The 15,619-nt window shown below is 49.4% G+C and overlaps 1 protein-coding gene across 1 annotated transcript in view; it reads right to left on the bottom strand.

Annotated features, from left to right (window-relative positions):
* Positions 1 to 15,619, bottom strand: part of FANCD2 (FA complementation group D2) — a 157,796-nt gene that overhangs the window by 39,543 nt on the left and 102,634 nt on the right. The window contains exons 30-32 of the mRNA XM_069735956.1: positions 3,447 to 3,575; positions 3,014 to 3,132; positions 2,818 to 2,928 (exon numbers count right to left, since the gene is read on the bottom strand). Of these exons, the coding sequence (XP_069592057.1) occupies positions 2,818 to 2,928; positions 3,014 to 3,132; positions 3,447 to 3,575 (359 nt within the window). The remainder of the gene's footprint in view (positions 1 to 2,817; positions 2,929 to 3,013; positions 3,133 to 3,446; positions 3,576 to 15,619) is intronic.

Here is a 15,619-nt window from a genome sequence, read left to right as displayed (position 1 = left end):
TGGAGCACAAGGCCATCATACCGTTCAGGAAGGAGACTGTCCTGTATCTAGAGGTGATCGTACTAATCACCATGGAGCACAAGGCCATCATACCGTTCAGGAAGTAGAAGTGTCCTGTATCTAGAGGTGATCGTACTAATCACCATGGAACACACGGCCATCATACCGTTCAGGAAGGAGACGTGTCCTGTATCTAGAGGTGATCGTACTAATCACCATGGAACACGCGGCCATCATACCGTTCAGGAAGGAGACGTGTCCTGTATCTAGAGGTGATTGAACTAATCATCATGGAGCATGTGGCCATCATACCGTTCAGGAAGGAGACGTGTCCTGTATCTAGAGGTGATTGAACTAATCACCATCGAGCACGCGGCCATCATACCGTTCAGGAAGGAAACGTGTCCTGTATCTAGAGGTGATCGTACTAATCACCATGGAACACGCGGCCATCATACCGTTCAGGAAGTAGAAGTGTCCTGTATCTAGAGGTGATCGTACTAATCACCATGGAACACAAGGCCATCATACCGTTCAGGAAGGAGATGTGTCCTGTATCTAGAGGTGATCGTACTAATCACCATGGAGCACACGGCCATCATACCGTTCAGGAAGGAGACGTGTCCCTGTATCTAGAGGTGATCGTACTAATCACCATCGAGCACGCGGCCATCATACCGTTCAGGAAGGAGACGTGTCCTGTATCTAGAGATGATCGTACTAATCATCATGGAGCATGTGGCCATCATACCGTTCAGGAAGGAGACGTGTCCTGTATCTAGAGGTGATCGTACTAATCACCATGGAGCACACGGCCATCATATCGTTCAGGAAGTAGAAGTGTCCTGTATCTAGAGGTGATTGTACTAATCATCATGGAGCATGTGGCCATCATATCGTTCAGGAAGTAGAAGTCTCCTGTATCTAGAGGTGATCGTACTAATCACCATGGAGCACACGGCCATCATACCGTTCAGGAAGGAGACGTGTCCTGTATCTAGAGGTGATCGTACTAATCACCATGGAGCACACGGCCATCATACAGTTCAGGAAGGAGACGTGTCCCTGTGTCTAGAGGTGATCGTACTAATCACCATGGAGCACGTGGCCATCATACCGTTCAGGAAGTAGAAGTGTCCTGTATCTAGAGGTGATTGTACTAATCACTATGGAGCACGCGGCCATCATACCGTTCAGGAAGGAGATGTGTCCTGTATCTAGAGGTGATCGTACTAATCACCATGGAGCACACGGCCATCATACCGTTCAGGAAGGAGACTGTCCTGTATCTAGAGGTGATCGTACTAATCACCATGGAGCACGTGGCCATCATACCGTTCAGGAAGGAGATGTGTCCTGTATCTAGAGGTGATCGTACTAATCACCATGGAGCACACGGCCATCATACCGTTCAGGAAGTAGAAGTGTCCTGTATCTAGAGGTGATTGTACTAATCACTATGGAGCACGCGGCCATCATACCGTTCAGGAAGGAGACGTGTCCCTGTATCTAGAGGTGATCGTACTAATCACCATGGAACACACGGCCATCATACCGTTCAGGAAGGAGACGTGTCCCTGTATCTAGTGGTGATCGTACTAATCACCATGGAGCACAAGGCCATCATACCGTTCAGGAAGGAGACTGTCCTGTATCTAGAGGTGATCGTACTAATCACCATGGAGCACACGGCCATCATACCGTTCAGGAAGGAGACTGTCCTGTATCTAGAGGTGATCGTACTAATCACCATGGAGCACACGGCCATCATACCGTTCAGGAAGGAGATGTGTCCTGTATCTAGAGGTGATCGTACTAATCACCATGGAGCACAAGGCCATCATACCGTTCAGGAAGTAGAAGTGTCCTGTATCTAGAGGTGATTGAACTAATCACCATCGAGCACGCGGCCATCATACCGTTCAGGAAGGAGACGTGTCCTGTATCTAGAGGTGATCGTACTAATCACCATGGAGCATGTGGCCATCATATCGTTCAGGAAGTAGAAGTCTCCTGTATCTAGAGGTGATCGTACTAATCACCATGGAGCACACGGCCACCATACCGTTCAGGAAGGAGACGTGTCCTGTATCTAGAGGTGATCGTACTAATCACCATGGAGCACACGGCCATCATACCGTTCAGGAAGGAGACGTGTCCTGTATCTAGAGGTGATCGTACTAATCACCATGGAGCATGTGGCCATCATACCGTTCAGGAAGGAGACGTGTCCTGTATCTAGAGGTGATCGTACTAATCACGATGGAGCACGCGGCCATTATACCGTTCAGGAAGGAGACGTGTCCCTGTGTCTAGTGGTGATCGTACTAATCACCATGGAGCACGCGGCCATCATACCTTTCGGGAAGGAGACGTGTCCTGTGTCTAGAGGTGATCGTACTAATCACCATGGAGCACGCGGCCATCATACCGTTCAGGAAGTAGAAGTGTCCTGTATCTAGAGGTGATCGTACTAATCACCATGGAGCATGTGGCCATCATACCGTTCAGGAAGGAGACGTGTCCTGTATCTAGAGGTGATCGTACTAATCACCATGGAGCATGTGGCCATCATACCATTCAGGAAGGAGACGTGTCCTGTATCTAGAGATGATCGTACTAATCACCATGGAGCACGAGGCCATCATACCGTTCAGGAAGGAGACGTGTCCTGTTTCTAGAGGTGATCGTACTAATCACCATGGAGCACAAGAGAATTAGAAATGACGATCAGATTGGGAACGATAGCGGTGTTTGTTCCATTGTAGATATCAGAAACTTGGAATCTGTGTTGAGAAGTGACAGCGGGCGACATACCGGACCTGTTCATCTATATCCAGTGACGCGTCACACTCCTTTATTCTGTCTGTAAATACAGCCAGTGCCGACTTCAGCAAACTACTGTTCTCTGGCTGTGAAAATCCATTCCTGCAGGATGACAGAGATAAAAAAAGTCTCTGTATCTGACCCCTGACATGGTAAAGACCCCAAATAGAAATTCATTCCGACATACCAGGCAAAGAGTGTGTGGAAAACCTGCAGAAGTAAGTGGTAGCATGTAGCCATATACTGCTGCTCCTTCACGTCAATCCCTGGAGCATCCACCACGCCGTGATTCTCCGTCACGAGCATCTGCTGACGGAAACGACAAACAGTAACTGCATCGGACAGAGGCCATTACGTATAGTGTAAAACTACGCTCCCTTCACCTGTCGTAGCCCATAGCCCGCCTCACACATGACTCATCACACCTCACACCAAACACCCAGTTATGGCCATGGCTCACTAAAGACCGTCCATGCAGCAATCCCAACAACACCCCGAGCTCAGTCACTGTGAATATTAACTAAATCTTATGATTGTCATCCGACCTCAGGGACTGCAAACTCCACAATCACTCACTGTGCATATGCCAAACATCTCATCCCACGAATGAGGGTCAGAACCTGGAAATAGTTGTGCATGTTCTCCACGTGGTTACACAGTGCGGGCAGTAGTCCTACGAGCACTTGCGCCATGTCCTGTGGCCTCCTCTGGTGGAGATGTGAGAATTCTGCACTCCTCGTTTCCTTCATCTACAAAGGAGAAACGTCAGAAGCAGTAAACCAGAAACCTTGTCAAAATGTGTCTGTTGCCTCAGCATGGAGTGTGTGCCTTGCCGCCACCGCCTCAGCCCGGAGCGTGGGGCCTGCCGCCGCCTCAACCCAGACAGTGGGGTCTGCCGCAGCCTCAGCCCAGTCAGTGGGGCCTGCCGCAGCCTCAGCCCAGTCAGTGGGGCCTGCCGCAGCCTCAGCCCAGACAGTGGGGCCTGCCGCAGCCTCAGCCCAGACAGTGGGGCCTGCCGCAGCCTCAGCCCAGACAGTGGGGCCTGCCGCAGCCTCAGCCCAGACAGTGGGGCCTGCCGCAGCCTCAGCCCAGACAGTGGGGCCTGCCGCAGCCTCAGCCCAGACAGTGGGGCCTGCCGCAGCCTCAGCCCAGACAGTGGGGCCTGCCGCAGCCTCAGCCCAGACAGTGGGGCCTGCCGCAGCCTCAGCCCAGACAGTGGGGCCTGCCGCAGCCTCAGCCCAGACAGTGGGGCCTGCCGCAGCCTCAGCCCAGACAGTGGGGCCTGCCGCAGCCTCAGCCCAGACAGTGGGGCCTGCCGCAGCCTCAGCCCAGACAGTGGGGCCTGCCGCAGCCTCAGCCCAGACAGTTGGGCCTGCCGCAACTTCAGCCCAGACAGTGGGGCCTGCCGCAGCCTCAGCCCAGACAGTGGGGCCTGCCGCAGCCTCAGCCAGAAGAGTGGGGCCTGCCGCAACTTCAGCCCAGACAGTGGGGTCTGCCGCAGCCTCAGCCCAGACAGTGGGGCCTGCCGCAGCCTCAGCCCAGACAGTTGGGCCTGCCGCAGCCTCAGCCCAGACAGTGGGGCCTGCCGCAGCCTCAGCCCAGACAGTGGGGCCTGCCGCAGCCTCAGCCCAGACAGTGGGGCCTGCCGCAGCCTCAGCCCAGACAGTGGGGCCTGCCGCAGCCTCAGCCCAGACAGTGGGGCCTGCCGCAGCCTCAGCCCAGACAGTGGGGCCTGCCGCAGCCTCAGCCAGAAGAGTGGGGCCTGCCGCAGCCTCAGCCTGGACTGTGGGGCCTGATGCAGCCTCAGCTAGGAGCGTGGGGCCTGTCACAGCCTCAGCCCGGAGAAGGTTCATACAGCTGCCTTTATCCTGTGCTTTACAGACACAAGAAAGACTAATTACTCATCAGTAATTGGGGTGCAGTCATGGATATGCCTTATCTATCACCATAAAGTAGAATAGCTAAGGATTTTTTTCTGTTTTTAACACCTCTTGAACAAAACCCCCCAAGTAAGGATCGGTGTGTGACCCATTAATCTTACAGTGCCCCTGTCAGCAGGAGTGAGCTCAGTGACTACAGACAGTATCAGGTTGGAGCCGTTATACTGATTACACCGATACCGGTGATCAGGTTTGTGCTCAGTGACTACAGACAGTGTCAGGTCGGTGCCATTATACTGATACTTGTGATCAGAATTGTGCTCAGTGATTACAGACAGTGACAGGTCGGTGCCGTTATACTGATTACACGAATACCTGTGATCAGGATTGTGCTCAGGGACTACAGACAGTGTCAGGTCGGTGCCGTTATACTGATTACACGGATACCTGTGATCAGGATTGTGCTCAGTGACTACAGTGTCAGGTCGGTGCAGTTATACTGATTACACGGATACCTGTGATCAGGATTGTGCTCAGTGACTACAGGCAGTGTCAGGTCGGTGGGTTATACTGATTACACCGATACCTGTTGTCAGGAATCCCTGACCGCTGCCACCAATTTGTCACGATTCACACCGTCACCCCTATGTCACGGGTCGGGGTGACTTTAGGCCAACAGACGGCTATCACATGTGCAGGGGGGCTTATCTTAGTTATCCCTCCACTCCACAATGTGATGAAAAAACACACACAGGGCTATTGACCCCTTCGTTTACAGCAGGGGCTTATTCTAGGTATCCCACTGCTCTTCAATATACCACAAACTGCAGGGATTTATGTATATCCTGCTTACAGTTCCACTTAACACTTGCAGCTCTCTGGCGCCCCCTTACTCTCAGGTCAGATTAGGTACTGCACCTGGGGTAATTAGTCGCCAGAAAGGCTGCCTGCTATGTACTGGCTATTGGGCATGCTGCAGCGACGCGATAAACTACTCCCACTCAGGCAGGAACAATAATTATCAACGCCGCAGTCGCTACAACATCACCCCAAAAGCCTGCACACTATCACTGCCACCAGCTTCGATTAAACGGGTCCGAAGCTAACCCAAAACAACAGTAGCGTAATTCCCTTCAGGAGACTTAGGGTACGTTTAGAGCATGGAGAAAGAATCTAGTATATTAATTATTATACTCCATAAAGTGTAGGCAGTGTTTTATCAAAATATTTTACAAGGATGTTACAAATGAGACAATTGCAAATATGTACAGGGTAATTATAAAAAAAACAAGGATTACATGAGAATAACACTTACATGTGTTCAAAGCATTGCAGGCAACCAGGCTAGTGAAGTTTCCATACGTTCCAGCTCATTGGACGTGCTCAGGGCTCTCCAGGAAAAAAGACAAGACTGAGCTGGGGATCTGGGCAGACAGTTATAGCTTCAGCCTGTAACATCCCAGAAAGGGGTTGGATCACCTCGTCCCTCCTACCTCTTCAGTTAACTAATTTTACCCTAACCTATATCTAATTTCTATAACTCCGCTACAAAACATGTCATAGTCATAACAAACCCAGCATTCATCTTGGATTAACGTGGGCATTCTAATGAGATCAAATATGTCCTACCTGGGATACATATTTACAGATAAATCCCTACTTCTTTACCAGATGGAGTTAGAAGCCCGTGTTTAGAGGGATGGGCAGATCCACCGAGGGAGATTAAGAATATATATTTTCGTGTTCTTAACGTAAACGATTTGCGTAATATCTTACAAAAACAAAACAAAGAACTTCCATGTATTCTGGAAATTTCTAATCCAGTTATAGCTAGAGAAGAGTTGGAGCCTTCCAAAGCGATCGTAAATTGCTTTCTTCAATAAAACTCCCCCCAGTACATTGGCAAGGCAGCTCTTGGCTGAGCGAAAGGGAAGGGGGGGCTTTTTAGCCCACAGCCTGCTAGCAAGAGAAACTACTTATATGATATTTCATACCATATCGTGACACCTGTGATCAGGATTGTGCTCAGTGACTACAGACAGTGTCAGGTCGGCGCCGTTATACTGGTTACACGGAAACCTGGTGATAAAATCCATTGTGTGGTTGCTGCATAATCTGTATTTTCAGTTAATGATCTGCTTAGGTATTCATCAGTGTGGCTTCTGATAGGACACCGGTTCCTTACTGCCCCGCCCCTAACTTACATAATGAGATAGATATATATATATATATATATATATATATATATATATATATATATATATATATATATATATATATATATATATACACACACATATATATATATATATATATACATATATACACACGGCGTCCATGGCTCCTGCGCTGCAGCCTAATCATGCGAGTACTGTGTATTATTGTGGTTGAGCAGCGGTATATTAGACAATACTGACGAGACGTCTATGTGACCGGCATGTCCAGACCAAACGCGGTGGATTTACTGCTCTTCTAGTGTATCGTCCATGCAGTAGTCGGGGTCGGCCTCCTCAATCCTCCCCCCCCCCCCCTTCTTTCCGTTTTTATTCCCTTATTATTTCTCTCCCAGCATTTAAACCCTTCCATCTCATCATTAGGATCCATGGTGACTGGTAATCCTGGTGATATTGTGGCATGTGGCCATTTCTTCTACACCCCGACCAATGCCTTGGATGTAAATGCTTCATTCATTTCCTTTAGGAAGGTCCATTTCACCAAAACGCTGGTTTACTACAGTTTTTGGACTGCATTAACCTCAAAGTGACCGGACAGAATATTTGGAATCCGACTAGTGTCTCTTTATGTGGCAAATCCCAGTGATTTGAGATTGTTTCTTCGTGGCACATTATACTTTATGATGATGGTAAATTTAGATCGATATTTTTTAGAAATAAACACAAAACATATCAAATTTGACAAAAATGTTAAAAAAAAAAATAAAAAATTTGCAACTGTCAAACTTTGACTGATCGTCCCTTTGCTCCAGATAATCACAGCGCAGAAAAACATGAATAAATCACATCTCCCTCCTGTCGGCTTTACATCAGCGCCATTTGTAAAATGCGCTTTTATTTTCTTAGCATTTTCGGAGGTTACAACAATTGGAGCAGAAATTTTTAATTTTTTCAAGGAAATTTGCAACATTTATTTTTTCAGGGCCTATCCAGGTGTGAAGTGACTTTGGGGGTCCTAAATATTGGAAATCCCCAAAAGTGACACCATTTTAAAAACAGCGCCCCTCCACATACTATAAACTGCTGTCAGTTTATTAACCCTTCGGGTGATTTTCTGGCATGAATACAAGGTGTTTTCCGTCACTTCGCACAGTATATCACTTACCCCTTAGTCCAACTGCATTTAATAACAATTCCCCCTGGCACCATATTGTAATTTCATTATATGCACTTGATTTATTCATTCAATCCATTCCCTCTTAGAGCACTTGCCTTGTTTGGCACGTCAATCTCGGTTTTTCAACTTCTAGGGGGATTAGTTTACCCCAGTATTTATATAGCAACTTTAATATATGCACTTTTTATTGAATACATTTTTATATCCACACTTTGAGCACTTTTTCTGTATTTCTTCCACTTGCACTTAATACGATGCACTACCTACAACACTATTCATGGCTACGGTAATGTAATTTATTCGTTTGGCACTGCTTAGTATTCTAGCAACCACTTTCCAACAAGTATCCCTACCAGGCACCAGAGAGGAGCGCATGCGTGGATCATCTAGTCACACCGGGCCTGCGCACATCATTGAGCGCGGTGCAGGGAGCGCAGCCCGAGAAGTGCCTTTATATGGATGATGATGATGATGACGACCGCATGCGCCGTATATTCTACTCTTGGTGCGCTGACAGTTACACGCCCGGTATATATATGTCAGCACGGTGGATGTGGGATGCATGCGTTCCATTTGCGGGCCACTGAGGTCATCTCCTTTCAAAGGTAACTTGGATACGGCATAGCCAATAGTAAAATCACTTAATGGTAACCTAGCTTCGGCTTAGCCAATAGGAAATCACTTACGTCACAGCTCTTTCCTGTCCTCGCACGTCTATTGGCTGCTACTCATTTAAATAGCCGCACCTTTCATCCCTTGGGCACGCCCCCGGAAGAAGCTAAGGGCGAAACGTGCGTCGGGGTGACAGGGGAACGCCGAATTACCCGGTATTGCATGATCCACAGCCTCCATAGACCCACGAGTCACAGCGATGAGATAATATGCATTTTGTGATATCTGCGCTTGTACGTTAATGCAATGTATTATGTATTCCCTATGTGGGCACTGCAGAATGATTAATTTATAATTGCATGCACCAGGTAGATCTGGCAACATACTATACCTCACAGTGTTTGTGTCACGATATGGTATGAAATATCATATAAGTTTAGTTGCTCTTCAGCTCATGAGGTGGGCTAAAACCCCCCCTTCACTAGCTGACTCTCCTTGTTTCTCTCTGGGCTACGGACTGTATGCTAGAAGGGGGTTTTATTGCCCTGGGGTCATAAATTCCAGGCTCGGAGGAAAGTCCCTCGCCCCTCCCACCTGCACTAGTTAGAACTGGAAAAGTGGCTCCAAAATTCCTGAAAGATTCTTTGTTTGGTTTTGGTACGATATTATGCACCATGTTTACGTTAAGAGCACGAAAATATATATTCTTATTCTCACTCGGTGTATCTACCCATCCCTTGAAACTCGGGCTTCTAACTCCATCTGGTAAAGAAGTAGGGATTTCTCTGTAAATATGTATCCCAGATAGGACATATTTGATCTCATTAGAATGCTCACGTTAATCCGAGATGAATTATGAGTTTGTTAGGACTCTGGCATGTTTTGTAGTGAAGTTATAGAAATCAGAGAAAATAGTTTAAAGTTTACTCAGAAGGTAGAGAGAGGAGGGTCTGGGTAAGCCAGCCTTTCTGTGATGTCACAGCCTTGAAGTTATAACTGTCTGCACACATCCCCAGCTCAGTCTTCTGCTAGATTTCTTCTTGACATCTTATCTTCTTCTGAAGCCAGCAGCACGTCCAAATGAGCTGGGACGTATGGTTGCCTGCCATCCTTTGAACATGTGAGTGTGGCTTTTTCTCATTTATTCCCTTTATGTTATAATTACCCTTGTACATATTTGCAATTGTCTCATTTATAACATCTTTATAAAATATTTTTGATAAAGCACTGCCTAATTTTTTATGGAATATAATATTTAATATTAGTTCGGTCTCCTGTTCTAAACCGTACCCTAAGTCTTCTGAAGGGTAATACGCTACTGTTACTGTTGTGTTTGGTTAGCTTCGGACCCGTTTAATCGAAGCTGGTGGCAGCGAGAGTGTGCTGACTTTTGGGGTTATGCTGAAGCGACTGCGGCGTTGCTAATTATTGTTCCTGCCTGAGTGGGAGTAGTTATCGCGTCGCTGCAGCGTGCCCAATAGCCAGTACATAGCAGGCAGCCTTTCTGGCGACTAATTACCCAGGGTGCAGTACCTAATCTGACCTGAGTGTAAGGGGGCGCCAGAGAGCTGCAAGTGTTAAGTGGAACTGTAAGCGGGATATACATAAATCCCTGCAGTTTGTGGTATATTGAAAGCAGTGGGATACCTAGAATAAGCCCCTGCTGTAAACTAAGAGGTCAATAGCCCTGTGTGTGTTTTCTCATCACATGGTTAGCAGTGGAGGGACAACTAAGATAAGCCCCCCTGCACATGTGATAGCCGTCTGTTGGCCTAAAGTCACCCCAACCCGTGACGCAGGGGTGACGGTCACGGTGTGAATCCTGACCCATTGGTGACAGCGGTCAGGGGAATCGTGACAATTTGCTAAATCTAGATAGCTATAGATTCTTTTTTCCTGCTGTATCGTGGTGGCATACTTTTTCAAAATAAGGAGCAAGGGTATTTTTCTGGCCCCCTGGGTATCTTTTTGTATTGTATGTTCCATACCTGTTTTTTCTTTTAATCTTTGGTAATAAATTGTGATTTTACTGGTATCCTATGGTTCTCTTCATTGAACTCAGGGGTTAATTCAACTGAGTTTCCTAATTGTTGTTTCATGAATACAAGGTGACATGATAGGAATGATGAAGTGTATTTCACCTAAATGTCGGTGACTTCTGCTCCGGCCGCTATGGAGCCGTGAATTGCCGGCAAACATCAGGACCCCACAGTCATGATCTCTGGGGGCAGATGGGGATAAGGAGGGAGACCCCACACTGTTAACCATTTGTATGATGTAGTCACTATTGCCAGGAGCATCTCAGGGGTTAAACAGATGTGGCTGGTGCCAGCACTGATCGTGGCTGATACAGTTGTCAGCTGTAGTGTACAGCCGGCAGCTGCTGGACTGTCACCTGTATGGGGAGGGTAGTCTCTTATCTCAGGTCTGTAAAAAGACGTATTGGCGGCCATTAAGGGGTTAAAACAATCTCCGTCTCCATCAGTTGAGGGCAAAGTTTACTTATTTAGCACTTATTGATGGTTTAGGGCCTACTTGGGCACCGACTACAGTAGTGCTCACAGGTTTTCTTAAACAATATGTCCTCTAAGAAACAATACCTCAAATACAAAAGGTGTACATCACAGGAGACAAACCCTCAGGAGAGATGGAGTACCGGATATGGAGGAGGAAGCGGTGCGTCAACGTGATCTCCTCTGGAGGCTGTGGGTTCATCCATCCTGAAGAGCAAGGAAACATGAGCCGCTATGCCCAGCGAAGTAGCCACGCTCGGTGTCACTCCACGCTGTCAGGTGTCACCCACAAATATGCAAAAGGGCAGCCTTGTGTACCGTCACTCTCCAAATAGGGTAACCTGAAGTCATCCCCAGGACTTCCAGCCATTTGTCACACCCCATTTGTCCACGACCCCCTGCTGGGGCCAATCAGTACCAAGCCCGCACCGAGGGGGTACCCTGGACTGAGAGTGACAACAGACCCAGTTCCCCCAAATCGGCCCCAAGGTCCAGTCATGCCGCAGCTATTAAGTGCTGGCAGTGCCAAGTTCCAAAACATGTGGCTGCCAACTGCCCCCTGACAGCTGAACCCATGGACTGCGGGTATACTCACCGTATCTCAGTGTATGCCCAGGCCATTTTCACAGAGCATCTGTTCGTCTCAGTAGGTGAACCGCATCTGTGCCAGGTGCGCGTCAACAGACATCAGGCCGAGGCTCTCCTGGACTCGGGGACACCAGGCTGAGGTTCTTCTTGACTTGGGGACACTAGGCCAAGGCTCTCCTGGACACCAGGCCGAGGCTCTCCTGGACTTGGGGACACCAGGCCAAGGCTTTCCTGGACACCAGGCCAAGGCTCTCCTGGACTCGGCGACACCAGGCCGAGGCTCTCCTGGACTCGGGGACACCAGGCTGAGGTTCTTCTTGACTTGGGGACACCAGGCCGAGGCTCTCCTGGACTCGGGGACACCAGGCCGAGGTTCTCCTTGACTTGGGGACACTAGGCCAAGGCTCTCCTGGACACCAGGCCGAGGCTCTCCTGGACTTGGGGACACCAGGCCGAGGCTCTCCTGGACTCGGGGACAGCAGGCCGAGGTTCTCCTTGACTTGGGGACACCAGGCCAAGGCTCTACTGGACACCAGGCCGAGGTTCTCCTGGACTTGGGGACACCAGGCCGAGGCTCTCCTGGACTCGGGGACACCAGGCCGAGGCTCTCCTGGACTTGGGGACACCAGGCCGAGGCTCTCCTAGACTCGGGGACACCAGGCCGAGGTTCTCCTTGACTTGGGGACACCAGGCCAAGGCTCTCCTGGACACCAGGCCGAGGCTCTCCTGGACTTGGGGACACCAGGCCAAGGCTCTCCTGGACACCAGGCCGAGGATCTCCTGGACTCGGTGACACCAGGCCGAGGCTCTCCTGGACTCGGGGACATCAGGCCGAGGTTCTCCTTGACTTGGGGACACCAGGCCAAGGCTCTCCTGGACACCAGGCCGAGGCTCTCCTGGACTTGGGGACACCAGGCCGAGGCTCTCCTGGACTCGGGGACACCAGGCCGAGGCTCTCCTGGACTCGGGGACACCAGGCCGAGGCTCTCCTTGACTTGGGGACACCAGGCTGAGGCTCTCCTGGACTTGGGAATCCTGGTGACACTGGTGCACGGGTCATTAATCTCGGGCTTAGAACCCACTAGGAAAAATGTGGGTGTTGTGTGTATACATGGTGAACTCCGCAAGTACCCGACAGTGGAGGTCTCATTTCTTACACCCTGCGGGGAAATTAAACATGTGGTGGGATAGTAAAGACCCTTCTATATGGGACTGTCCTGGGAAGGGATTTGCCCCTCTTCTGGTCTCTATGGAAAATTAAAATTAACGCTCACAGTGTAAACGGTATTCCAGGCGCAGAAGCCGAAGATCCTGAGTCCTGGATACCTGCCGTAGGGGTCGCCAACCTAGGGACAGAGTGTAATACCTCTAGGGTTCCCCCTAGAGGTATTGGCAGGAGAGGTGGAGCAGACCCTACCGATCCCCGAGCTGGAAGTTTCCCCTGGTAAGTTCAGGACAGAACAGCTCCAGGATCCCACTCTAACCCGTGCACGGTAAGGAATAATTGAGGTAAATGGGGTAGCTCAGCAACCGGGTGCAGAGTCGGTGTTTCTACGTATGGTGATCAACGAGTTAATATACAGGGTTGATAAAATCCGGGATGAGGTGGTAGAACAACTGGTAGTGCCCCAATCCTACCATAGGACGGTGCTCGAAATGGCTCACGCCCATATACTGGAAGGACACATGGGGGCCAAAAAGACACAGCCGTGCATATCGCTGCTTTTTTTTTTTTTGGTCTGGGGTCTACGCAGAGGTCCAGAGGTACCGTGACACGCGTCCGGAGTGCCAACTGACTTCACCCACCATGAACTACCGGAGTCCATTGGTACCTCTGCCCATTATAGAGTTACCTTTCTAGCGGATTGCGATGGATCTGGTAGGGTCAATAGTAAAATCCGCCTGGGGCCACCAACACATATTAGTGGTCGCTGACTACCCCACCTGGTACCTGGAGGCCATTCCGCTTCGGCGCACCTCGGCTAAGCGTATCGCCCGGGAGTTGTTCGCCATGTTCTTTCACCTTGGGCTATCGAAGAAGAGCCTGACTGATCAGAGGACTCCTTTTATGTCCAAGGTAATGAAGGAACTGTGCAGGCTCCTCAAGATAAAGCAGTTGCGTACGTCCGTGTAGCACCCCGAGACTGACGGACTAGTCGAGTGCTTCAACAAAACCCTCAAATCCATGTTGTTGAAGGTAGTTTCCAAGGATGGAAGGGATTGGGATATGTTATTGCCCTACTTGATGTTCGCCATTCGTGAGGTACTGCAGACCTCCACAGGATTTTCACCCTTTGATCTACTGTATGGCAGGCATCCTACTGGTCTGCTGGACGTAGCCAAAGAGACGTGGGAGCAGGAACCTACACCCCATAAGAGGGTCATTGAGCAGGTGGCCAATATGCAGGACTGAATTGCAGGGGTCATGCCTATAGTAAAGGAGTATTTGGTGGATGCTCAGGCAGCGCAGAGCCGCATATGTAATAAAAAACCTACGGTACACTCCTTTAATGCAGGATATCAGAGTTTAGTCTTGGTACCCACAGCAGAAAGCAAGCTTATGGCCAAGTGGCAAGGGCCATATGAAGTTCGGGAAAAAGTGGGCGAAAGTCAACTACAGAGTTTAACAGCCCGGGAAACGAAAACCCAAAACAGTTGTATCACGTCAATCTGTTGAAAGCGTGGAAAGACCGGAAGTGTATACTTACGGATGCGACTTCAGACATGTCATCTGGGGACCCTCTGATATCGGCCCGGATGGAGGCTGAGAGAGAGGTAACGATAGGCGATACTCTCGCGAAATCGCAGAGTTGAGAAGTTTGGAAATTAGTACAAAAGAATAACCCAGTCGTACCTCTGTCATCCAGCATGACATGGTCACCGAGCCTCGTGTAAGGGTGCAAATGAAACCGTAACGGGTACCCGTGGCCCGCAGACAAGCCAACGCGAGTGAGGTCAGACAAATGCTTCAGCTGGGACTAATCGAGGAATCCCGGAGTGACTGGGCTAGCCTCATTGTACTGATCCCAAAGCAAGACTACTCAGTAATGACTTCCGTAAATTGAATGAAGTGTCAAAGTTCGACCTTTACACAATGCCCCGGGTGTACGAGCTAATCGAGGGACTGGGGCAGGCCAAGTACTTTACCACGCTTGATCTGACCAAGGGTTATTGGCAGGTGCCTCTTACAGAGTCGGCAAAGGAAAACACCGCCTTCATAACACTGGAGGGTCTATACCACTATGTCATCCTGCCCTTTGGTCTACATGGAGCCCCTGCCACGTTCTAGAGGCTGATGTACATAGTGTTGGAACCCCATTGGGAGTACTTGTCAGCATACTTGGATGACATCATCATCTTTAGTACTGACTGGCACACCCACTTGGCCTGGGTACAAGCGGTAGTAAATTCGCTCAGAGCCGCGGGCTTGACAACAAATCCAAGAAATGTGTGATAGGGCTTAAGGAAGCCCGGTACTTGGTATACGTGATCAGCCGTGGGGTTATCAAACCCCAAATAAATAAAATCGAGGCTATTCAGAACTGGCCCCAACCGGTTACCACCAAACAAGTGAGAGCGTTTCTTGGAATCATCAAGTATTACCGGAGGTTTATACTCAATTTCTCTGGGAGAACACCACCCCTAACTGATCTCCTCAAGGCAAAGAAATCGGTCGTGGTCTATTGGAACCAACCCTCAAGCGAAGGAAAAATATCAATCCATGAGGGTGGCGCTGTACGGACAGCCCGTCCTCATGAGCCCAACCTTAGAGACTTCGTCATGCAGACCGACGCTTCCAACGTTGGCCTAGGAGAGGTCCTGTCGCAGGAGGTGAACGGAGAGGAACAT

This window comes from Ranitomeya imitator, chromosome 8 (assembly GCF_032444005.1).
Source record: "Ranitomeya imitator isolate aRanImi1 chromosome 8, aRanImi1.pri, whole genome shotgun sequence".
NCBI lineage: Eukaryota > Metazoa > Chordata > Amphibia > Anura > Dendrobatidae > Ranitomeya > Ranitomeya imitator.
The sequence above is the reverse complement of the archived record's forward strand: the minus strand, read 5'-3'. Positions and strand labels throughout refer to the sequence as shown.